The sequence below is a fragment of the Centruroides vittatus genome, unplaced genomic scaffold (assembly GCF_030686945.1).
Source record: "Centruroides vittatus isolate TY-2023 unplaced genomic scaffold, ASM3068694v2 contig_879, whole genome shotgun sequence".
NCBI lineage: Eukaryota > Metazoa > Arthropoda > Arachnida > Scorpiones > Buthidae > Centruroides > Centruroides vittatus.
The window spans coordinates 124,578-150,562 of record NW_027122571.1 but is presented as its reverse complement, the minus strand read 5'-3'; the positions used below and the strand labels follow the sequence as shown (position 1 = coordinate 150,562).

Genomic DNA, 25,985 nt, shown 5'->3' with positions numbered 1-25,985 from the left:
CAGTTTAATATAAAAGTTTTGTATTGAAATTAAATGAAATAAAATTTGTATTTATAATTTAAAGCTGGAAAAAAAAAAGAGCAATCTCTATTGATTTTATGTCGCCGGTTCTGTTCGTGCTGCCACCTAGTGTATAAAATTTAAATTAATACATTTTAATAACATTAAAATTACAATTTCAAAATAAAAATTTCATTTGTATTTGTTTTAATTTTATTTTTTAATTCGAATAAGTGCTTAAAAAAACAAAAAAAATAACATATCGATTACAGTCCGTCTTCATCGATTTAAAGTGTGTTATCGCTTGAGTACGAAGCATTGCATACAAAAGAGTGAAATCTGTAATTTAAATCTCGAAGTAAAAATTGAAAGAGCGAAAGATTGTTTATATTTAATTCTAGTAAATTTTAAAACTATTCACGCTTAACTTACATTAGATTTTTATATTTAAAACATGAAAATACTTATTTAAATTTGCTTAAAACTCTCACAGTAATTAATTTCTAACTATGAGCGAAATGTAAATAGTTAAAAGGTTTAATTTTAATTTTATGGTTTCATATTTTTAAACACGAAACATTTAAGAACTATAAACATCGAAATCCTTTAATTTAATGGATGATGTATGAAAATATCCCATATTAATTGTATGAAATATTTTAAGAAAGTCAAACAGACAAAATAGTAATTTTCATAATAAAATGCATAAATTGGACCGAATAAATATTCTCACTGGAAAAAAAAATATTTAGTAAAAAGACAGTGGCATTATTGCTATTAAGCGCGATTAAGCGTCGCTTAAGGGTCCATATAAAAGGGCCCAAATCAGGCCTTTGGCGCTGTTTCTATGAAACAACATAAATATGAAAATGTTTTTTAATTACATAAAATAAATATTAATATTTTTTGTGTTTGTTAAACTAATCATTTTTATGTTGGTAATAAATGCTTTTGTAGACTATTTTTGATTGTTTTTTACTTCTTTGTTCGATATGAAATTTGTTTATAACAAAAGAAATTTGTAACCTATAATATTTCCTAACAATTTAAAAATTTCGGATGGAATAGACCAGGAGCGTATCCAGGATTTTCAGAATATGGCTACTACTGGAGGCAGATTCGGGAGGACCCAGTGCCCCAGTCGTTTTTCTCAAAGAATGTTACTCAATTACCTTAAAATCATTGGACTGCAATTTGAAAAAAAAAAAAAAATTGCAGACCTATAAGTTTCCACTGTCGTTCATCTATCCGCCTGTCTTTCCTTAATCTCGAGAACTGAATTAGATAGATAAAATTCAAGACAAACTATGGAAACCTTACCGAAGAAACCACGATTAACTATATAAGAACTTTCGAAGCAAACTGGAAGTTACGTTATTTCAATTGAAAACTTTTCCCCTGAAAGTAGTTAATAGATGACTTGCGCGACACTATTGTTAAAGAAAAAGTATGATATACAGGGGCAAGGCACTACTAATTTGAGGTGGAGAACATATATTTTAAGTAAAATAAATTAAAAATATGATTAAAAATTGCAGCTTAGCATTGTGACGATATCACAATAAATAATCGCTCGTTTTCGTTATCTAATCTCTCTAATTGAAGTCGTGTGATATGCGTATTTATTTTTATTTTAAAATAACAAAACTTATTGCTTTAGTATTCGGAGGATACTGCAGCACCATAAGCATACTACTGATACCCCCCTGGGTTAGGCCTTCAGCATTGGAGCGCCTGGGTTAGCAGATTTTTGGGGATAAAATGCGGGACAAAATAAGTTCTTCCCGAAAGATAATAGGGCGCTTCAATTCCACGACATGCAGTAGATCTTATGTTTACTCTGCCAGTGACAGAAATACATTTAAAATATGGAAAACGAAAAAGATTCTTTATTGTAAGAACAGTTTTTAGAATAAAGTTATTTTGATGCTAGCTGGAGGTCGGAAAAAATCCTGAACAATCCTGGAAAACCGGGACATCTGGCAACTCTATATTTATCATATCATAAGATATTAAAAACTATGGTTACGCCACTGGTTATGGGAAAATGTTATTTACTAAAGATTTTCCATATAAAATCCTTATTAATAATAATGCTTGTAGTATTTTTTTAATTAATGAATTTGAACAAAAGTAAGGGAATAAAATGTATTTTTAAATATTTAAATATAAAGAAAATATTAATTTATGTTTACTATAGATCTATTATATTATATAATCTTACTATATAATAAATCTACATTCAATAGGCCTATATATTTACTTAATGTATATATACGGAATAAACATATATATTCAATGTATAAATATTAAATGAATAAATATACTAAATCTTAATAGATTTATAGGCTTACTTTATCTATGAAATTAAAAGAATTAATAATTTAAACTTTAAATTTATAAGTTGTTAAATTATTATCGCATATGAAACGAAAATTTTAATAAAACAAGGAACTTAATTCGTTATTTTCAAAGTGATTTAAATATTTTGAAATTTTTATTTTATTTTTTAAATATACCTTAAATATAACAATCGCATAATTTTATAAATTTACGTTCATGATGGTAAATTAAGTTATCTTATCACTTACCATAAATCAATTTTTAACACGTGATTAACAATTTAAAATTTTCTATAACTAATAGATTAAAAGTTAATGGTTTTCTTTGATTTTAATACTCTTCTCGATAAGCTTTATCGTAAAAAAAAGAAAAAAAACATTAAAATTGAATAATGTTTTAAAAATTGCATGAGAGGAAAATCGCCAATTAGCGTTGATTTAGGATGTAATTAAGAAGCCGAATCTATAAAGAGGAGACGCATTGAGTATATGCGAGTCAATGGATGCAGCGTAATCCATCGTGCCATATTTAATGCAATTTTCTAATTGCCTGCACGTCACCCGACGAACGTTGATTGTGTAGCCGTGTGCAAACATTGAGAGCATGGCCACCTAATCAGGAAGACTGCTGCATCGATCGCTTTTCCCTGGCGAGAGAGACCGCACAAAACGTCAAACGACGCTTAATTAAATCTAAGTGCCTATTCCGACCAGATTCTGGCCGAGCCTCAAAGATCACTCTCACCGTCCACTGCTCTACTCTAATTTTCTTCACGCGAACATTTCTTATCCCCTTTTCTGCCGATTTTTTAACTAGAAAATCATCGCAGTTTGTATATTCGAGAAGATTTGGAGCCACTTTATATTGGTTTCCTTGTTGAACCGCCTTTCTGGTTCTGTAATTAAGATTAAACTATTGTAGAAAATTTAAGGTCGGAACCTCGTCGATATCCTATAGAAAGTTGTCCGTCTTCCTGGAACACGTGATCAGAAGTGGTTTCTGCACCTAATCACTGGCGCGACATACAATAATGGCTTTAAAGGCGACATTAATTAGCGCCATTAAGCGAGTGGTTATCGTCTGGGTAATCGATTCTCCTAGAAAGAATAGCACGTTAAACAGTGCATACGTCACAGCATTAGCTTAATTAACTGTTTAATCACAGAGCACAATCTCCAATTACAGCCGAGACAGCGTGTTTGCCCAACGGATCCGACGACCCTTTAACCAGCTGGTGACACCATGCAGATTAATCATGTTCTGCATGTTTGGTCAGAACCACCCTCTGGGGATAGCTTTGATGACAATGAGGATCTCTCCCCGTTTCGGCCATTTATCGTTGACACATTGAGATGGATGCGGTGGTTCTGATTAAAGTGCTGACTCTAGATCCTCTCGATTCGCTGTTCTAGGTTAAATTCGTTAGTTGATAATTCGTGAACTGTTTTACGCTTCTTTTCAGAGATAAAAGAATTACAGATTGATACGGTCACCACTTACAAGAGAAAGTTAACCACTTGATTATCAGCTTAATTGCTGGATCAGAATTGTTTTAATGAAAATTGAAATAAAATCACCTAAACAATTTAATTAAATTGTTCAAATAAAAAAAATGTATAGCGTGATAATAGAAATGTTTGTAGATTATTCCATGTACTGGACCTTTTTGATCTTGCACATTATCGATTTACAATCGAATATTTTTTTAAAAAAAAAAGAAAGGGAAAGAGAACTATAAGAGCAAAGATGAAGAAATCAGATTGTTACTGTTATTTCTTCGTATATCGATTTAAAATATTATAAGCCTATTAAATATATTATTATATTAATTAAATTATATAAAATTAATCATTAAAAAATCTACAATTATTAAGATAAATTTTAATATAATTAATTTAAATTTAATCGCATTAACGTTTGGGATAACTTTATAATATCCTCTTTTGATTGTGTTACATCATTGATTTTTAATTAAACAAAGAAATTTTGATGTTTAAACCTTAAAAAAATCAAACCATCATTTCGAAATCTTACGATTTAATAAGTAGAGAGTGAGAATTTCTTTTGGGATTAGAATTATCGATAAATATAAGCAGAATTTAAAAACAAACCTTAACAAGCCAAGTCCACGTGATTTGAAGAAGACTGCAGAAGAAGCAGATTAAAAGAATCTTTGTAAAAAGTTATTTATATCGTAATTTAATTTTAGTGAAATTCGAGATTAACTTTGAATTTTAAATTAAAGAAAATAAGAAAATTCCTCAGAAAGACCAATCGAATAATTAAATCTGTTCTCTTGAAAAGAAATCATTTTTATGTCCAAAAATACAATTTGATTCGATTTTTTTTATTTTTAATTATCTCTAGATGCTACAAGTTTTTTTTTTCAATTAACTTTAGGTTAATTATGTATTTATCTCTCTATATGTAATAACCTCTAATCAGTATATATATATAATTAAAACTTTAAAATTATATCTTTAATTCTGAATAATACTAATCTATTCCGTTTCTTAGGATTTTCTTTCTTTCGAGACGATTTAAATTATTATATTCTATATATCTATACTCGTATATGTTACGGATAAAACGCGTGAATCGGATAAAGCTAGGATTAATCGGCTAATGCTAATTTTATCCAAGTCTTTTGATTAAAATTAGTTAAGATAAGTTAGCGAGATGGCGATGAATTCTTCAATCTGGTGATTTTTTCATGCATACAATAAACTTAAAAAAACACTTGTAAGCTGTAGTACTACAACACATTAATGGATACAATTGAAGGCAAACGCAAAAATGGGTTCTTTAAAGTCTTTTCGAGCACACACAAGATTATATAAAAACATACTGCAACATTACCCTTGGAAAAAAAACAAAAAGAATTAAAGGATAATCTTTTGTATTTTTTTAAAATACATTAATTACAATGATCAACTAGTATATGCCATTTAAAAATCTATGCATAACTTACAGTACATATCGATATTCTATAAATGAAAGTACTGTACTTTTATTCATTAGGCCCTCACTTTAAAGCTAAATCTAAGATTTTTATATTTAAAGTTGAGAATGTTTTAGCTAAATCTGGCGCTATTTGGTTAAATAGCCGGCAACATTTACTGTATTTTCATTTAGCTTACCTTTTAGTGAATAGAGAAGTAATAAATTCTAATTGATTTTTAAAAAACAAATTTTTTTTCTTTATCCATCCAACCCGCATTGGAATCGCAGATTATTCGGCTAAAGAGAAGCATTAGGTTTTCTTCTTGCTTTATCCAGATTGGGGTGGATAGAACCAGAATTTTAAGTTTTATTCTTGCTTCGTCCATTCGTTTTTGGATAACGTCAGCTTTGTCTGCTTGTGACTCGGATAAAGTTCAAAATTAATAGATTGTTACTCTTGTTTTAATCAAAAGGATAGGAAAAAATTAGCATTAGCCGGTTATTCCTAGTTGTATACGACTCACCCACCGGTTTTAGCTGTAATATACTGTATAGCCTACAGTATATGATATTTATTAATTTTTATAGTTTATTTTTAAGAATTTGTTTGAAAATTCAAGATGTATAGAAGTACTTATTCTATCTGCTGCCCAATAAAAAATTTGTTATAGAAATTTCAGGTAAAGAAAACCTTTTTTTCTAAACTGCAATCTAGATGTAGTCATTTAATTAAGCAAGCTTTAAAGATAACGCTTTATTTATGATCTAATAAATTATATCAGAATTGATTATTTTGTGCTAAATTTATCTAAATTATCACATCAACTCACTCAATAGGTTCAATTTACTTTGGTATTTAATTCACTTAACATATCATAAAAATATATAATAAATTAAAAAGAAACTTAAGATTATTTTAATCTATTGTTATCACAGCCGCACTATTATTATAGGCTTTGATATGTATAATGAGCAAGAAATCATCATCAGGATGATTATTTTGCTAAATTATCCTATGCAAAGAAACAATTACCGTATGGTTTAATAAAGTAATAAGTTAATTTTATCAAAGCTAAGTAACCTTTTTTATTATTTTAAATTCAGTTGAGTGCTCTTTTCTTACAATATTGCATTTATTCGTGTTCTGTAGCAGTTTAAAGTTTAATGCAAGATCAGTCGTAAAATATTCAATTATCTTTCACTCATCGCTTGTTGATTTTCAAAATTATCCGAATAAAGAACAAACAAAACGATTCTTACAACTCTCATTCTTCAATTATCTTAATTATTCGCAAATTCTGCGAATAATCGTTAACAGAATTGAGTTAGAGTCCCGTTTAGATCATCTTTATTGTTCTTAAACAAACAATAAAGCGTTTCCATATGACAATTTTCGAAATTATATAAATAATAAACATTATAATAATTTTCAATAATGATGATTTAACAAGAAATTTAAAAAGATAAACCAACAAATCGAGATCAGGATAGAAGATTATCCCAGAATCGGGGATCTATTTGCGTCGTGTGACCGCGGCAAACATAATATTCCTAATCGAGCCATTTACGACACGACCTCAAGTTACGTATGGCCTGTAGATAGTGTCTCGTGACTTGGATGAATGATGAAAAGTTAAAGTTTTGAGAGGTTCTTCAGGAACTGTCTTGTTAGGTTCACTTTCTATAGCAGTCTCTTCCGTTTTCCTTTCGTTAGGCTGTAATTTTGTCATCTCCATATTGGATTTTCTACTCCTTTTCCACTTCATTCTTCTATTTTGAAACCAGATTTTTACCTAAATTCATTTTAAAATGTCTTATTATTAAAAAATATTTCAAAATAACTCTATATAATTAACATTAATTAGAAAATATAAGAATTATAGCTAACTTTTATTTGATTTAAAATAAAAATAAGCGTTTTCCAAAATATTTACAAAAATCAATTTATAGAAAGACCACAAAATTATGAAGAATAAAATCATTGTATAGTTCGCCTCTGGCATCGACGTTGTAAAATGCCGTAAAAATTAAATTGTTAATATGCTTGATATTCATCGATAATATTTAATTAAACTAATTTATCGAAAATTTTCGAAACAATCCGATAAAATTTATTTTTAATATCTTAAATATTTAATTCAAATAAGAATAAATTTATATTTTATATTTATTAGACTTATGTGACAATATAGATTTAACACATTGGAAAAAAAAACTATTATAAAAGCTAATTTTTTAAATTTTGTGCTCATTAAATGAGATCGTGAGCTTTGAATTAACTCTAAGAGATTCTTCGTAACATCAATTCTTTTACATCTATTACTAGAATTTTTTTCGTTTTAAATAATTTTTCTTATTTAAAAGAATATTTTATACTGGAACGAATATTCTTTACAATTTAAAACCAAATAAATTATAATTTTAGCCTATTATTTAACTTAATTAAATGATTTATAAATTCAAATTAGGATTTTTTTCTTTAGTTATATTAATTTGCAATCTTTCTTTTTATATGGAAACGTAGCAAAAATCGTCATATTTTCCATTCGATAACACGAAGAACTGACTCTATATAATTCTTCATACTATATATTTATTAATTATATTTTAGTTATCATAATGCTAAAATTCTGTATAGTAAAGACTGCAGTGTTTAGTATATATGTTACTTATTGAACATTCAAAGAAATCGTAATTACATACAATATGTTTGAAAAATCTTCTAAGCAATTTGTTTCAATTAGTATTGTGCAGCACAAGATATATCTAATATATAAACTACTCTGTAATTAGGTTAATATCTGCTAGAAAACTTAATAATTAATCTTTAAATTTAATTTAAACATTTATTTTTAAATGTAATTTATTAAAATGTAGATAAATTGATCAAAGAATCCTCAAAATGAACTGCAAATATAACAGGAAAGAAATGTAAATAAACTGCAAAATTCAATAAAATTTTGTATTTTATTTACATTTATTTATCGAGATTTTTATTTATTTAAAATTCTTTATGCGTAAGACTATAATAACATATTATAGATAATATTAAACTCGTTTAATATTAATCTTTCAACACACATAATTAAGTTTATTTATGAGCAATTTTGATATCAGATAACAATATGCAATTATTAATTTTCCTTTAATAATATTAATCAGTATGATAAGAGTAAAAAGTGACGAGTATTTCTGATGGAAAATAATTAATATAGGCCTTTTGTCCTTATATTGAATATTTAAAAGGCTTTACCTGAGTTTCGGTCAACATTAAGCTAGTTGCTACTTCGAAACGTTTCGGCCTGGAAAGATATTTATTCATTCTGAATTGATTTTCCAATTCTAAAAGTTGTTGACTTGTAAACGCAGTTCGCGGTCGACGAGTTTTGCCTAAAAGAGGTGTTTGACCTGAAAATAAAGCGTTTATCTTTTAAAATTTCAAATATTTAAATTAAAAAAGACAATATGCTGACTTTAAACCACGCCCATTCGTATCTCGAGTTTTAAATATTTAAAACATTCAATAACGCGAAGTATTAATAAACACAAAGTGACGTAAATTTGAATTGACCAAACATATTAATTAATTTTAATTAGTGTTAACGAATACGAACCGATTCGAAGTTTGTTAAAGCTAAACCACGCCCATTCATAAGTCGAGATAGACCTAAACGTCCGATTGGTCGTTATTGTTTCGACTCCGCCTTTCATTGACTCCTCGTGACATAAGTGAGGTCTCTAGCAACTTACAAGATTGATGAGATGTTTTCCATCCATGAAAGACGATGCGTAAAATAGTTTAATTAATAAAGATAGGAGCGAATATTGAGAAGATAATTGAATAAAAACGAACATTTAATCGATATCTTTTGTTTATTCAATTATATAATATTTCTTAGCTAACGAGATTTTTATTGGCGGAGTGCTTTGCATAAAATTAACTATTGTGAATTTTAATTTTTGTCAACGTTTATCGTCTGTAAAGGTCTCTTTTCCACGTCACGTGAACGTTTGACCGTGGAGTCACTATTTAAAAAGCATTAAGAGATCGTTTTAACACTTATTTGCAAGATTCTGTTTTGATAATTAACCTGTTTCTTTTGGAAAAAAATAGAAGAATACGTCATAGTCGAGTGGCTAAATTCTAAAGAGTGCAGGGTTTGTAATTTAACTCCCTCTATAATTCAGTCTAGTCGTCAATATTACCGTTTGCCAATAGAAGGAGAATGGGGATGTTTTAACAAGCTGGAAAGAGACAACGCTCCAAGCGTCATCCTAATCAGTCCTCTGTTTACTCAGATAGCAGCTGGGACCCCCTAACGCTGTCGATAATCAGATTATTATTTATGAAATCTTAGTGAGGACTCCTTCCACGTCAAATAAAGTAATTTAACACGTCCTGTAGAACAAATTTTTACCTTCTCTGATTCGGTGACGAATTCTGAAAACGAATTTCTTTTGATGTAATGACGTCTGCCACTGCACTTTGCAAATTTTTCTGTGGTTATGTCAATACACTTCATGTAGATCCTTCGGAGCTGTGTTTCGTTTTCTACACTCTTATACACATTGATCCTCGAGATGAAAGCGGTCGAGATGCTGGAACATCTATTAAGGGACCCATAACTCTTTTAGACCTTAAATATAATCAAATCAAATCCATAGAAAGCACAAAAGCCTCGATGATCTTGTTAAATTTTTTCTGACTTTAACTTGTTTATCTTTCGTTATTAAAAGCATCTGTGAACTTTTATTGATTTTGCAAATGAAACCAATTGATGGAAAAAACAAAACAAAACCATTAGAGTCTCGCTAACTCCTGTATTTTAAGTAGAAAGCTTGCATATTTAAAATGTTTTTGAGAACTCCATAAATATATAATATACACAGAAATAATTTAAAACTAATTATTAATTTAATGTTTACAATTTTATTTACTTACAGTTAGAAATATTTAGCATATATTTAAAAGTTTTATAAAGATAAAATTGATAAAGTGGTACAAAACTTTAAAAATATATTGCGACTTATATATTATCTTAATTTTTGATCAGACTTCATTTAATCATTATGAAGTTTTAAATAAATTGCTTTAATTGTTTTCCAATCGAATCTAATTTAATAAACAGTAAATTCGATTCACAATATCCAATACAATATATATTAAAATCAAATTAAAATTATATAAAAATATTTCAAATTATCTTACAAAATTTAATTACAAAATTATATTATGTTTAATTATATTTGAAGAATTAATTGCCATTAACAGGGATCATTAACTGATTTTCAAAAACTTGTTTCGGTTTCTTATTTAGAATTTAATTATTTAAACAGTAAGAAATTAAGCATTGCATTTTTATAATTATTTATTATAAAAAGGCAATGATTAATACCACTTATAATTAAAATTAAAATAATTTTTTAAAAATTATTCTTAACAGACAAGATAAACTTCATTAATTTTCGCTAATTAATATCATGCTATAGTTTAATAAAACATATTAAAAATTATTTATGAACAAATCAATTTAGTTAGATTAAGAAAAATTAATTACAGTAAATATCATGAATTCATAAATAGATAATTTATGGATAAAGTCAACAAAGAAATTTTTTACGTAAGAAACTGTTAATTTATAAAGGGTTGGCTGTATTAATTAAAAATTTTATTATATTAAAATTAATAAAAAGGAGTGAATACGCCTTATAGTTTACACATTAATGTTAATAAAAATTTTTATAGCACCACGTTTCAATATAACGAATGATACTTAGAATTTCCTGAAAAAATAAAGTTTCTTCCGTAACAAAATGATTTACATTTCGTTCCTATTTCGTCCCTCAACAAGCAAGCTTTAAAACCTATGAATTAATAAGCAAAGGTATTCAAATTCTATAATTATAAGCAGAGTATACTAAAAATATCTTTTAATCACTCTATTAACTTCTCGTCTTCCATAAATATCGTAGCATCCCAAGGGATGGTTAACTTGTACACATTAAAACACTTTACAAATTAACCAATAGGGTGGAGTATGCTCTCCTTATTCTTACCTGGTAAGTCTCCAGGTCTGGAGTAGTACAACCCCGCCCGCGCTGTCCAATCTGAAGGTTCTGGAAGAGGAGGATGGAACGCGCTTCCAGAAACAGGAAGGATAGATGAAACAGCATAAATCGGATGCGTCGATATGACTGGGACATTCAGATGATGAGATAATAAATGTGGAGTAAATGGTATGGATAATTCCTGACGGACAGCACCGATTTTGTCGACCAAGTGTGTTCTAGGATTGTCTCTAGCTAAGAGAGCTTCGATACAGAAGGAGCCGGTTGAATGTGGCAACTTGGTGGCCATCGGCACCTATTGTTAGCTGTGGGAGTGTTAACTAACTCATCGCAATTCAATTTCCATCTTTTTCTTCCATCCAAGTGTCTAGGAGGAGGTTTCCTATTGGCGGAGCCTTGCTAGCTTCTAATGTGTTGGATACAGCGTTAGCTAGGAAATCAATGACTTGTCGACAGCACTAAACACCGATAATGCTGTGGATGTGGGAATAAATTATATCAGTGATCTTAAAGAGGAAGGATCCTTGCTCTTTTCGCCGGTTATAGTTTGTGAAAGGAATTCCACTTTTTGAATATAAAAACTGATATACTGCCAATTAATAAGTTATATAAAATGTTAAAATCCATTTCTTCTCATAAAATTTACAGTTTTTTTTTCCTTTTCATTGTCATAATACAAATATTTTTACGGTTTTTTTCTAAATCATTTATTATTTTAAATCGATTAAAATTAATCAAATTAATCAAAATTATGCTTTAAATGTAAATAAAATGTCATAAAGTTTTACTGTTTGAATCTAAATATCTTTTACGAATAAGATAATTAAATTGATTTAAATTATTAAAAAAATGTACAAAATTTAGATTTTGTATAAAACAATCAATTTTCTTATATAAATTAATTATTAATATAATAACAAAATAAATTATTATTATAATATTTAAATTTTACAAAATTACTATCAATTGAGCTGATTATTAACATTGTTAATTTGTAAATAAAGTAACTTTTTTAAATACATTTAAATAATCTAAACAATGAGATAATAAAATAAAGAAATAAATATAATTTAAATAAGACAATTTAATAATTTTTAAAAAATATATTGACGCTGTTTTATGGCCTAAACAATGTTTTCTTATCGATGAATCGCGATCCTCTGGGGAACCATAGAACCATATTTCTGAATACAATCTCGGTTTTCCAAAATGCTAAAAAAGGACAATTAAAGAACGATAGAGAACTGTCAATAAGCAAGAAAAATATTGTTTTTAAAGATATATTTTATTTATCAGAATAAATATTTACACTTATATAAGACACCAAGAAGACAAATAAGGAATTAAATTTAAAATGGAGTAATTCTGTACGTTTTTACTCAAATTGAAATTAATTACAACATCCAAATGGATTTATTTTTATGTCCACAAGTTGTTAGAATTATGTTTGAAGAATATTAAAACTGTATTTAGTTATATCATTGATATACTTATACAAAGCGGAAATCAGCACGTTGACCACATTAACTTTGCTTATAAATTATATTACACATTACAGTTGACAGTAAATATAATAATATTAATCATAATTAATATTATTATGTCTACTATTAAATATAAGTTAATATGTATTTTTAACACTTAAAAGATATAGATTTATTACTTATAATTTATATTTTATAAGAAAAATCGATGATATATTACATAATTTGCTCAAAAAATATAGACTATATTTTATGGATTTTCATGTCGACAAAAATGATTTAGGAATTTATTAATTTTGTTTTAATTTGAGAATTTCTCGTTTCAATCTTCTATATATATTATTGATTAATTAGTTTATATATTAATTATATTTATTAAATTTATATACAGTAAAACCCCGATTATCCGAGATAATGTAGACCGATGTTACCTCGGATAACCGAAAATTCGATAAAATGGGAGGCCAAGACCATTTTGGATTAAACATTTCAAATATAAAAGATTTATATGGTACTTTTAAACCTCTTTTTTTATATCTTAGTGAATTAAATCATAAGTAAGAGTAACATTTCTTATACAATAAATACACGTGCAATAGTTTTAAGAATAAAAATGTGTATTATTATAGTTACATTTTAATGTCCCACATTAAAGTTAAACGATAAACAGTAAGAGAAACAAATCATTTTGTAGTACATATTACCATTTTTAATTATAGTATAAGAAAAGTAGTGTATTCACTTAAGGCTTGCCTGGGATATTAATTCGGAACCTCGGTTAATCGGGATTATACTGTAATTTAAATCATTATTAACTTGTATTTCAATTTTATTTATTGTCTTATTATCCTAAAAATTATCTTAAAAAGAATATATTGTAAACATAAATTTTGAATTTATTTGTAAAAAAAAAAAAAAACTAATGAAAATTAGTCGAAAATTCTTCAAATCTATATTCGATATAAAATTCATATTCGTCATCTTACCCTACAATTTTATAGTATCTTATTCAAAACAGGGTGTGATTACCATAAAATATATTATTATTTTATGTTTATATATATTATATTATTACGTGTAAGGAAATATTTGCTGTTTATGAAATGATGAATTCATATCGCTAGCTGTTGCAAGCTCCCAAAGAGATAATTGGAAAATGTTATAATGTTTTGATACTTTAAACGGAGCAGCAAAATTCTGTGCACTAACGATTTGTAAAATTTGAAATTTCTGTACAAAATTTCTGATTTTACAAACCTCCTATTGCACTATGTTCTTAAAACTAACATTTCAGCTCATAAAATAAAACAGAAATTAAGAATTTGCAATAAATATTTTACAAAATCTTTGCTCGGTTATTCATTATTCCATATTAATAATTCAAGCTGTATGATTTTATTTATGAATTCTAACTTCTAACCAATGTTCAAATCTTTTCTCTATTTTATGAAAGAAAAAAAAAATTGTTTTGTAATTTGTTAAATACGGAATAGGTATTCTCATAATCTCATAGGCCTGTATCTAAATAACTTTTTAAAAATTATTTTAAAATTTTCAATACAGCTAATTTTATGAGATTAAAAAAAAAAAAAAAAAATACATATATATGCAGTTGTCGATTGTATTAATTACACGGTGATAGAACAGCAGTTGGCCTTTCCCCTCGCACCCTTTTATTTGATAAATCTAAAGTGGGACTTCCCTGCCAAACGTCGTTTGGATCAATCAATCAATCCTGACTCCTCCCAACCATGTCCTAAATTTCACCAAATCCCGCCTAACTGTTGTAATATTTGACTGGCACTATTCGAAATGATGCAGAGAAAATTTTATTACGGTTTTCCATTTCCTTTTTTTCCTTATTAAAAGTTATATCTATATTGGGAGATAATAAGAAAGAGATGGGAAAAACAAACAAGAACTGATAACGATACAGTTTTCACTGTAATTAAGTTTTCTCTGCTGTCAAATAGTCTTGTACACTTGAAAATGATAGTTATTTCACTTTGGCATACAGTTTATCATACATATCTTATCAGAGCCATCGCATTATCTTAATTCCTGTCAAGTACACAGTTTATGACAAATAGATCTACGCTTATTTATCTACTTGATCTAAATTTTAAGAATAAATGAAAATATTCTTTATTAATATGTTCTATACGTATAATTTAATTTGATTCGTTCTTAATTTACACGCAATTTTCGCAGATTTTTAATATTTTTTCCTTTAAAAGTATAAACTGATCAGAGATAAATTCTAAAACTTATTTGTTATACTTTATTAAGATTAAAATTATGACTAAGAAATTATCGAATTTTAGATAACTTCCAAAGCAAATGATCTATTTGTAGATTTATTCGAATACATAATTTAAAATTCAAATGTATAGCAAAACAAAAAGCAAAGACAAAGTATTATGCGTTTATTACCATTGTTTTAATATTTTAATTTTTTTTAAGAGGTTTATATTGACATACACTCATTAAGTGAGAGAATACTTAAATGAATCCTATTAACAATTTATTTACAGATATACGTATAATGAAATGAATTTATTAACTGTAAGAATATCTTACATATACAATATTTTATAGCTCTATGGCGCTTCTATAAGGATTAGTACTATATCGCTTCCATTAGATAAAAAGTTAATTATAAGCATTGCAAATTTGAAAAATAATTTAATTAAGATTATCTACGTTAAACATTGAAAAAAATGCATAAAATTAAAATATAATCTTACAGAAACTTTGTGTTCTAAAACAGATATTTTATCAAGATACAGCATATTAGAATAAGTCACAAAATTAATTTAATTTTATTATTTATAAAATATTCTTGAAAAATTTTATTAATTATTTTTAAAATAAGCACTTTAGAAATGCCGACAAATGCGATATAGTAATTAACATTTTTTATTGGTTTAAACATTGACTTTAGCAAAAAATTCTATTGAACAGCTTATGTTGAGCCCTTTAACAATTTATAATAAATGTTTATTTATTAAAAAAATAAACTACTACTGTAAAACCAAATTCGTGAAGGATTCTCTTTATTCTCATTCCTTGAATTTAATAATATATAAAAAATTAAAAAAAAAAGCTATTTTTTTCAGTTAAGTCAAATTTTGAGGGTGCGATTAAAATTTTATGATCTCATACTGTTATACACATAGCCTTTACCATGAATCAAATATTAAAGATTGAAAAGTAAAGATTTAAAGGTATTAAATTCATTAAAATCAAATAAAAATTTTATCTTTAATAAGAATAGCAAACACATCACTTAAATAACCAAACATATAAAGAAAATCATAATAATTTATTATAAAAATATTAAAATAAAATTGGTAATGAAATGCGTTTATGTCTCGTTAAGAAAATTAATTAAACGATTCTTAATTAAACAAGTTTTGAATAAAATAAATATTGTTATCTAATAGTTTTATGTTGTCATTTATTATTAACGATTTTAAAATTACTTTATATATACTGGATTTGAAAAATAGATTTTATTTCTAGATTTTACATTAGATTTTATATTAATTCTCTACAATTATACTTTTATCCAGATTAAATGTGGAATATCTGCAACTTTTTGTAACTTCTAATTAGGCTTGATATATAATGGTATAATGGTATATAATACAGAAATAACTTTTTTAGACACTTGTTTTTCTTCACTTTTCAGATAAATTAACTAAAATGTGTTTTCTGTGGTTATTTTCAATCGATTAAATATAATATATGTATATTTTTTGCGGCTATATACTGAATATAGTGTATCAACTTAAGTAATATGTAATACAATGTACAGCTTTATGAAAGCCTTTTGAAATGTGACTGATTATCCGATTAAAAAAAGGTTTGCCATCTCTACTCTGATTCTAAACCGAAGATTCGAAACCATTTCAAATATTTATATTATATTTAGAATACTTTTAAGTCAATTTCAATATTCAGCATAAGAATCAACGTAAGCAACATACAGGGTGTCCATAAAGTCCGTGTCCAATTTAAAATATTTATAACTTTATTAGTATTTGTGATAGAGAAATTATGTAGAATGCATTGGAAATAAGAAAATCTATTACGTACAGCAACAGTAGATTTCAGTTCAGCCAACCAAAGAACACAGTTTACTTTTTCTTCAGTTGAAACCACGAGTTACACGTAATTCTGGAAAAAAGTATTTTTAAAGTTTCAAAATATTGTTAAATTATTATGTTGAAGAGTTACTAAATAATTTTACTTAAAACTAGGTACATTGAGCTTTCTAATACTTTTTACAGAATTTTTCTATCACAAAAACTAAAAAAGTTATAAATTTTTAAAATTGCACAGGGACTTTATGGACAGCCTGTGTTACTAAATAAAAATTAAATATTAAAAGAGTGGATGTTATTTAATTTAAATGTATAATTTTTTTATTTAAATTTAAAAAATAAAATTTATTCTTTCAGTATTATCGAATTTTTAAAATTAAGTTTTATAATTCTACACATTATATTCGATTTATAATTCGTCTTCTAAATCTTCAATTTTATCGCCATCTGGTGAAAATATTCATAATCAATATTTAAAATCTATTTAAAAATATAGTTATTTTGTCAATTAAAAAACATTTTTACTTAATTTATTTTCCGATTTTACTTAATTCTCCTCAATATATCAAATAGGAAAGCTTTCAATATTATGCAGTTTTACAATTTTTTTTAATTTTTTATTTTACATCTAAATATTATAATTTTCTATGAAAAGCAAGCCTAATTACTTAAATTTATATAAATAAAACGAACGCTGTTTAGGAATGATTCTGTATTAAGTGTGAAGAGATGACTAAACAATGAGACCCGAAATGCGTATCGTGTCATGGTCGACTGGGAAGTTAAGCGGCCGGCATATCCAGGTCAACCCGTCCATGAAAAATTCTGATAATTGGAGGCAGTCGCGGCATTCAGCAGTCGTCACATAGCGCAGAATCCTACGGGATAATCACCTCATCTTCAGTTGAGATCTCAAAAGTTACCAGTAAATTTATTCATAAAATATACGTAATTGCAACGTGGATTCTATCTCGACTTACCAAAGCTGGGAGCCGAAAGTTAAGTTGTTGTTCGCGAATGATAAACCTACTTATTGTGCAAAAGATATTCAATTAAGATGAAAATCAGGAATCACCTGAATCAAATATTCAAATTATTTACGTAATCGTCTGGTATAAATAAACTTCATACATTGACTAATCATAATAGGCTGACAGCCTACCGCTCTGTGGAACTCGAATTCCGTCCGGATATGTCGGGGCTCGTCCATGGGCGTAGCCAGGAAAGTGCATGGGTGGGCACGGCCCCCCAGTTAATCTGGTGCCCCTCCCCAGAAAATTACAGCCCGGCTTCCCCAGTTAATCTGGTGCCCCTCCTCAGAAAATTACAGCCCGGCCCCCACGCAGTTAACCTGGTGCCCTTTTCCAGAGAATTACAGCCTCTACTAAACCCTCATAACAAAACCCTGGCTACGCTAATGGGCCCGTCCGTCACCACCCGACGGCTCATTGTGGACCTGGCCGAACCCATTATGGGCTTGCTAAAAGAGACCCTCTTAGTGCTTACAGGGCAGAAGAGTTTTAAAAAATCATAATAGGCTTATTTCGGCATAAAAGCGTAGTATACTTTAGCACAAAACATGCCATACACACAGTTCGAAACCATTCTCTTGTCAGAAAACTTTTCAATGGTAAATTGTGTCATGTGTATAGGCCTATTAACTTCTAAAGTGTAATTTTTTTGTTTTTATATTTTTCAATATATTTATTTTGTTTGTACAAAATAAAGATATAATTTTTAACGATACAATAGTCACGATTATTATTATAAAAATTTTCGTTAGGCCAAAAATCGACGAAAATTCAACGCGAAGCGACACGCAACGGAGAAAAATTTTAACATGTAATAAGTTAATATATTTTTTCGTACACAATCGGTTATCCGAACAACCCCAGTCCCCAATTGATTCGGATAAACGACGCTCAACTGTACTATCAAATTGATAAAATTGACAGAATTCGTAGCTTAAACATAAAACAAGTTACTGGCGAGCCACAGATTCATTAAAAATAATCAGGATAATAGTTACTTCGAAAATACAATGAAAAAATATCGTATTGTTCCGATCCGAAATACCCGAAAGACTTCTGGTTACTCTTTCCCTGTGGTCAATCAGCGCAGATAGTCCAAATGATAATACACTCAAACAACCTGAATAAGGAATCTAGAGAGATATTAACCTAAAGGCAGTGTCTTTCCTTTATAAAATAAAAATATATACATTTAATGATTTAAGAAGATAATAATAATCGGTAGAGAAACATTACTTACGAAGTTTGACAGTACGCAGACGAGAATTTGTCCGAGTGGCTTTGAAGGCAACTGCCGCTCTTAGAGATTGAATCCCGACGGGTCGAAACTTACAAGAATTTATCGGGCAACAGTCTGTTTGGATATGTCGACTCTTGTCTCTTACCATGTGGTGGTGTTACTCACTCTTTTTTGTCTGGCCGATACAATAATAGACATTTGATAAAGTTCGTCTTACAAGTTAGTGCCGATAATAAACACTAAAAGGATTTTTTCATGCTCTTAGTATCGTTACGCTGGGTGATGAGAAAGAAAGTGTAATGCAGTTTTCCTTACACTATTTGTGGTTTATAAATTTTTAAAATCAGTGGCCTCGCTACAACGCCGGGCAAAAAATTATCGCGAGCGAAAGTCTCAAAAATCATACTTTGCTAGCGGGATATTCAGAAAGCAAGCGTGTGTCACGGACACATCTGAATATCGATGTTTGGCTGGGTATATTCGGCGCTTTCTCCTCAGGTGACTGCGCTAAAGACCAAACATCCCGCTACCAAATGACGCGCAATATCGCTTTTATTACTCTCCAGTTGGGTCACATTTAAATCATTGCCTCGCTACAACGCAGTGGCAGAAAATTATCGCGAGCGAAAACATGGCTTTGCTAGCGGGATATTCAGAAAGCAAGCGCGTGTCACGGACACATCTGAATATCGATGTTTGGCTGGGTATATTCGGCGCTTTCTCCTCAGGTGACTGCGCTAAAGACCAAACATCCCGCTACCAAATGATTGGAAATCTGACCTCGATTAATTTCCGACTTCTGAATCGAGTGTTTTCAACAATGGAACTATAACAATAAAATTCAACAATGTTATTCTTTGTTGCGTTTAATCAATTAAAAAAAAATAAAAATTTATGTATCTTTTTACATCTGAATTAAAAATGTTTTGAATTTTGTTTTTAGATTATATTAATACGAAATGTAATTATATTTTAAGGTAAAATAAATCAAATAAACGACATCGTTAATTTAATGTCGTTTTTAAAATTAACTTTGTAATGCATTCGGTTTTAATATATAAAAAAAATTGCATGTAGAAAATTCAGTTTCCTTTTACATTTTAAATAAATTAATAGCAGTAAGAGAAAATTTTTTGTTTTGCTAATAGAAATAAAATTGTTAGTCGGCATCACATGCAAATCCAAATCAATGAGGACAAAATCAGCAGAGTGAGATAAAGTATCTGGGAATAATTTTGGATGATAATCTCCGCTGAAACAGGCACATCGATATGTTGGTTTGTCTCTTGCCAGGGTCACTGGAATAACAAAATACAATTAGGATTTTTGAGTATCGCTCATTTGAAGAATCTACATCATACGTGTGCTGAAGCAAACATACCATCCAATCACGCAGTTAAACTGCTATTAGAACTAAATCGTTTTATTCGAACCCTCCATAAACTACATTTTAGAAATTCTATTTCAAAATACAGTAGAGCGCCGTTTATCCGATAGCCGATCAACCGAAACGTCGGTTAAGCGAAAGCTTTCCAGTCGGATTGTGTCGTGTTGAATCGTACCTTTTTAATACTAGATTAAAGTCGTTTTCCAAGCTAGGTGACGATATTCTGGAATCTCATTGTTGACACTCATAATGCGTCACTAGTAGCCTTATCCGAGGAATTTTTTCCTTCTGCACGAATATCGGTTTTGTTTTGGCCAAGCCGATAAATATTGCCGTTAATAAGCTGTTTTAAAATACATAAATGGAAAATAAGGACAATAACACAAATCTTGTATCTGTATAATTACCATATTTATTAATTTCAATCATCGTTCAATCTTAATCGTTAGACGTGCATGTGATATATACAATAAGTGCGTTGTGGTTGTGGATTATAATTTAAATGAATATATTGATGTTGCAACCGCTTAAAAAAGTATTAATTGTATATATTCAATACAAATCCTACAAACATTCTTTTCATAGGCTTAGCTCTTCTTTCTTGGGCCGAATAAAGTATACAGTAAAATCTGTGTAAACCAGGGTCTCAGGGTGCCAAATATTTTCTACAGTTTGGCAGGTTTCCGTTTTGAACATGTTGCTTTTTAACCCTGCGTCAGGCGCGCGGGGGGTCGAACACGGTGGGCGCGCGGGGTGCACCTGCATCCCCCGAGCCTAACGCATGGTATTTCCGACATTCTCTTTGGTGAGATTTTTTCCTATTAGGAACTGGTTTCATTTTTTAAATATAGGCTTGATTAAACAGATTAAGAAAACTAACAGTCAGCGCATATTATAACGTGCAACAGGATACAAAATGCTGATGGGAATTTTGAATTGTACAGTGGAAATCCTATATTTGTGCAGTAATTAATTGTCCTATTCTGGGTTTTAGAAGCATTTCTTTCTTCTGATTATGTTAAAATTAAAATATTTGCCTAAATTCCTCAGTTACTGTAAAACATGTCCAAAACAGGACCTGAATAAAAAAGAAACCAGCCGAAAACAGAAAAAATTTCGGAACGGAGCGATCCCATGTTAATTAAATGGAATCGTAAGAGGTGAAGTGGGATTCCAAAAATATATTCGGAGAATATAGAAAAATCATGGCAATATTTTTAATTGTTAGATCTATCTGTCTTGTGAGTTCGGCTTGGCTATGGTTTGGTTCTATTTTAAGACTCGACGAGTCTGAGTCAGTATTTAAATTATGTTTTCAAATTCGTACCGTAGCGACTTGCTCCTGTACATCATACTTTTCCGTTTGCAATAGAGTCGTGCCAATCATCTATGTAACACCTTTCAGGGAAGAATTTTTGAATTGAATCATGTGACTTCCGATCCAGACTAGGCGGTTGGTATATAAGTAATCGGGGCCTCCATAAGGTTTCCATATCGGTTCTCATCTTTCATTTATCTAACTCAGTTCTCGAGATCAAGGAATGACAGACAGACAGCGACAGCGACAGTGAGAATTTATAGGTCTACAATTTTTTTCAAATTTTAGCTGAATCAATACCCAATTTCTTTTTATGATTTTGACTCAAAACGACTTAAAAATTCCGTTGTGTAAGCTGTAATGTCGGTTTCGTAGATATAATGACAAAACTAAGCCAGTTGCATTTAGACCAGTGGCGTAGCGTAGTGGGGGCGGCAGGGGCGGCCCGCCCCGGGCGGCACTTTTAGGGGGCGGCAAAATTTCACTTTCACAATAAATAATAATATCTTGTAAAAATACCTATGTAAGGGGGCGGCGAAATTTTCCTCCGCCCCAGGCGGCTGACACCCACGCTACGCCACTGATATATATACAGGGTGAACATAAAGTCTCTATACATTTCTGTGAAAACGCAAATTTATTAAACATTTACCATATACACTGCAACATGTATCACCTTAGGACCACAAATCAGTACATCTCTATGTGATTGCCCTCCAAGTCTAGGCACAGCTGCCAGCGGTCTTACACAGACTGAAACACGCTGTTCAACATAGCTGGTGAAATTTTTTCACCACTGCGTCTGTAATTCGTTGTTTCAACTGCGGTATGCTGTTAATCTTCACCTGGTACACCTGCGACTTGATAAACTCCCACGCAAAGAAATCTAAGGGAGTCAGGTCTGGTGAGCGAGGGGCCCACAGCCTTTGTGAACCATGACAAATCCATCTACCAGGTGTATAGACAAACCTGAAAATATATTTAATTAAGAAATGACTAGTTTCTTTTATTTTTTATTCAAATTTGACGTTAAGTAAACATAATCTATAATTTTATTTGTGACTTTTATAATCAAGAGTATCTACAATAAATGCTGTTGTATTTAATAATTTTTTTATCGCACATCTGCAATTAACAGTAATCTTAACCTTGCAAACCTGCAATAAATATTCTCATCCCTATTGGTTAAACTATGATCACATGACATATTAAAATGAAACATTTTCTGCAGATACAAGAAAGCACGGAATTTCTCATATATACCATATTAACATCACTATTTTTGATTACTTAAAAGGGGAGAGCGCGAACGCAGTCCCCAGCTACCACAAATTACACACCCCATCTGCCCCAGTTTGGGGTAGTGGCAGGAGTCAGCTAGACCGAAGTGCAATGGTCAAGCCTCGTCCTGGGGAGCCGCTAGCGTGACCACGGCTGACCCAGCGCCAGGTAAGTATGTTTCCCCACCTTTCTCTTCCCTCCTCGTCTAAAATTCTTCACTCTTGTCGTTGGTGTTTTATTAAATATGCACGTCGTCTTCTGTAAATTAATCAGCTATTTACATATTGTTGGAAGATTTGGTCTTTAACCTACTTTCTCCATAAAATTTTATAGAAAAAGGACGATAAACATTTAGCACCGTCCGTTTTTATCGTTTCGATTCACATCGTGACTACTTTAACTATTAGCGCCATCTAGTGGCAGAATATATATATTTTTCTTCTTTAACAGTTTAATATGGAGATTATAGCCTTTGAGGCTCTTTCTCCGACCAACGTTGCCAGTTGCTAAGCGAAACGACCAGTGAGGCTAATGTAGCGCTCCAGCGCCGCCACGTGCTGAATATATATATATATATATATATAATATATATATACAGTCAAACCTGTTTTTATGCGGGGGGATAGGGACCGCATAAAAGAAAATGCATAAAAAAATCGCGCGAAACTTCACGAGTGGCTATAAAAAATAGTTTTCGCAACACAATTAAAAAAAATATTTTTTTTATGCTGTGAATAGGGACCACAAAAAAAGTCTCACGTAGAAAATAACTCGAAACCGTACGAAATAACTAGGAATTGCTTTTTTAACTCCTTGGGCCTTTTTCTGCAACACCTAATGAGGAAAAAAATCCTCTAAGAATTTTAATTTTTATGTTAATTAATTATTTCCACTTAAATACGAATCTAACATTAAAAAGTTAAAAATAATCGTTAAATAATGATTTTATTTGATAAATATAGCTGCAGGAAGTGTTATTTCATTTAACAAGGCGTGAAATTTCACACCTGCAGTCTAAAGCTGGAGGGGAGCTAACTTACCGCATCTGTTCAAATATAACATAATATTTATGGTTTTTATGCTATTAAAATAAGAGGGGACCGAAATAAACGTATGAGAAAAAAATTTTACTGAATAAAAAATGAAAAAACCTGCTGATGTCATAGAAAACAACCAATAGAGTTTTTAAAAATTTTACAGGTGTCAATTATGTTCCAATTTGATTGAAATTTTCATATACCGCACAAAAAAAATCGCACAAAATAAATCGCACAGAAAAAGACCGCACAAAAACAGGTTTGACTGTATATATATATATATATATGCACTGTTTTTATACTGGTGCAACCGAACTCTTAATATAGTTAACATTTTAAAGTTTAAGCCTATCCTTTTTACTTTTTGGCCGGACAACGTCGGACTACGCCGTATCTGCTAGTTGGGCTGCAATTTGGAAAAATTGTGGACATAAATTCTCACTGTCTTCTATCTGTTCTTCTGCTGTCTGTCGTTCCTTAATATCAAGAAAGGTATTAGATAGATAAAATACGATACCAGATATGGAAAGATTGGATTCAGATGGTTTCGATTAACTATATACGAACTTCCGGTACAAACCGGAAGTTACGTTATTTCAATTCAAATATTTTTCCCTCAAAGGAGTTAGATAGATGACAGGCACGACTCCATTGCTAACAAAAAAGTGTGATGTACAGGGGAAGACACCACAGTACTAATTTGAGGTGGAGAGCAGGGCCAGATTTACATAGGGACATTTGGGGCCGGTGCCCAGGGCCCAGTGGCGTAGCGTAGTGGGGGCGGCAGGGGCGGCCCGCCCCGGGCGGCACTTTTAGGGGGCGGCATAATTTCACAATAAATAATAATATCTTGTAAAAATACTTAAAGAAGGGGACGGCGAAATTTTCCTCCGCCCCGGGCGGCTGACACCCACGCTACGCCACTGATTTAGACTAAACCTGCAGGTTGTATTTTATCTTTACTAATTTATAAAGATCAAATACAACTAGCAGGTTATCTCTACTAATTACGTTTTGTTTCCTTATATCTTTACTAATAATGCTTCGACGATTGACGACCGACAATTTTCATTTAATGGTGTTAAAATATACGAACTTTGGTCGGACTAGAAGAGTTTTAGATTGAATATCGAGTCCAAGTAAAAATGAAAACTCGACGAAACCGAGTCCGATTAATCGCATCCTAGGTGTAGCACATGACAGCTCTGAGTGTTTTTTTTCAACTCTTTCCCCTGTGGGCACTAAGAGGGCTTTTTTAAGCAAACCCATTATGGGTTCGGCCAGGCCCACAACGGGGCAGCCGGGAAGTGAAGGACGGGGACCGTCATATCTGGTCAGGCCACCCCCGAAAAATTCCTGGGGATTTTTCGACCCGTCCGGATTCGATCCCGGATCCCAAAAGCGGTGGGCTGCCACCTTGACCGCTCGGCCATCCGAAGTAGAGAGGAATGGACCCGACGTATCCGGGACGGACTACTCCCGAAATATTCCTTGAATTTTTCGACCTGTCCAGATTCGTTCTCGAATCTCCCGAGGTGGCCGACATCTTAACCTCTCGGGTATCCTGCCTCCACCCCGATATTAAAGGGACTCATAAAATTTAGAATTAAACTAAACAAAATATATAAATGAATTTTAAATTTTTTTATATATAGTTATATTTTTAATTTTTATAGAATAATATTTTTTAAAACTTTAAAATAATATTCAATTTTATGATTTCATTAACATTTTTGAATGTTC

The 25,985-nt window shown here is 30.2% G+C and overlaps 1 protein-coding gene, 1 long non-coding RNA gene and 1 other non-coding gene across 3 annotated transcripts in view; 1 reads left to right on the top strand and 2 right to left on the bottom strand.

Moving 5' to 3' along the window:
* Positions 1 to 25,985, top strand: part of LOC136983275 (uncharacterized) — a 168,946-nt gene that overhangs the window by 116,894 nt on the left and 26,067 nt on the right. The window lies entirely within an intron of this gene.
* On the bottom strand, positions 6,814 to 11,644 carry LOC136983257 (homeobox protein Hox-B4-like). Its single transcript, XM_067279961.1, has 3 exons — positions 11,344 to 11,644; positions 8,540 to 8,694; positions 6,814 to 7,079 (listed from the first exon to the last, which is right to left on the bottom strand). The coding sequence occupies exons 1-3, from the start codon at positions 11,642 to 11,644 to the stop codon at positions 6,864 to 6,866; spliced, it is 672 nt and encodes a 223-aa protein (XP_067136062.1). The 3' UTR covers positions 6,814 to 6,863.
* On the bottom strand, positions 23,219 to 23,381 carry LOC136983276 (U1 spliceosomal RNA). The gene has a single exon (XR_010882008.1). It is a non-coding gene; the product is annotated as a U1 spliceosomal RNA (small nuclear RNA).

Coding starts and splice junctions, on each gene's coding strand:
- LOC136983257 (XM_067279961.1), bottom strand. CDS start 11,644: ATGGCCACCAAGTTGCCACATTCAACCGGCTCCTTCTGTATCGAAGCT. Junction 8,695..11,343: donor CAGACCTGGAGACTTACCAG/GTAAGAATAAGG, acceptor CTTTATTTTCAG/GTCAAACACCTCTTTTAGGC. Junction 7,080..8,539: donor TAATGTTGACCGAAACTCAG/GTAAAGCCTTTT, acceptor AAATGAATTTAG/GTAAAAATCTGGTTTCAAAA.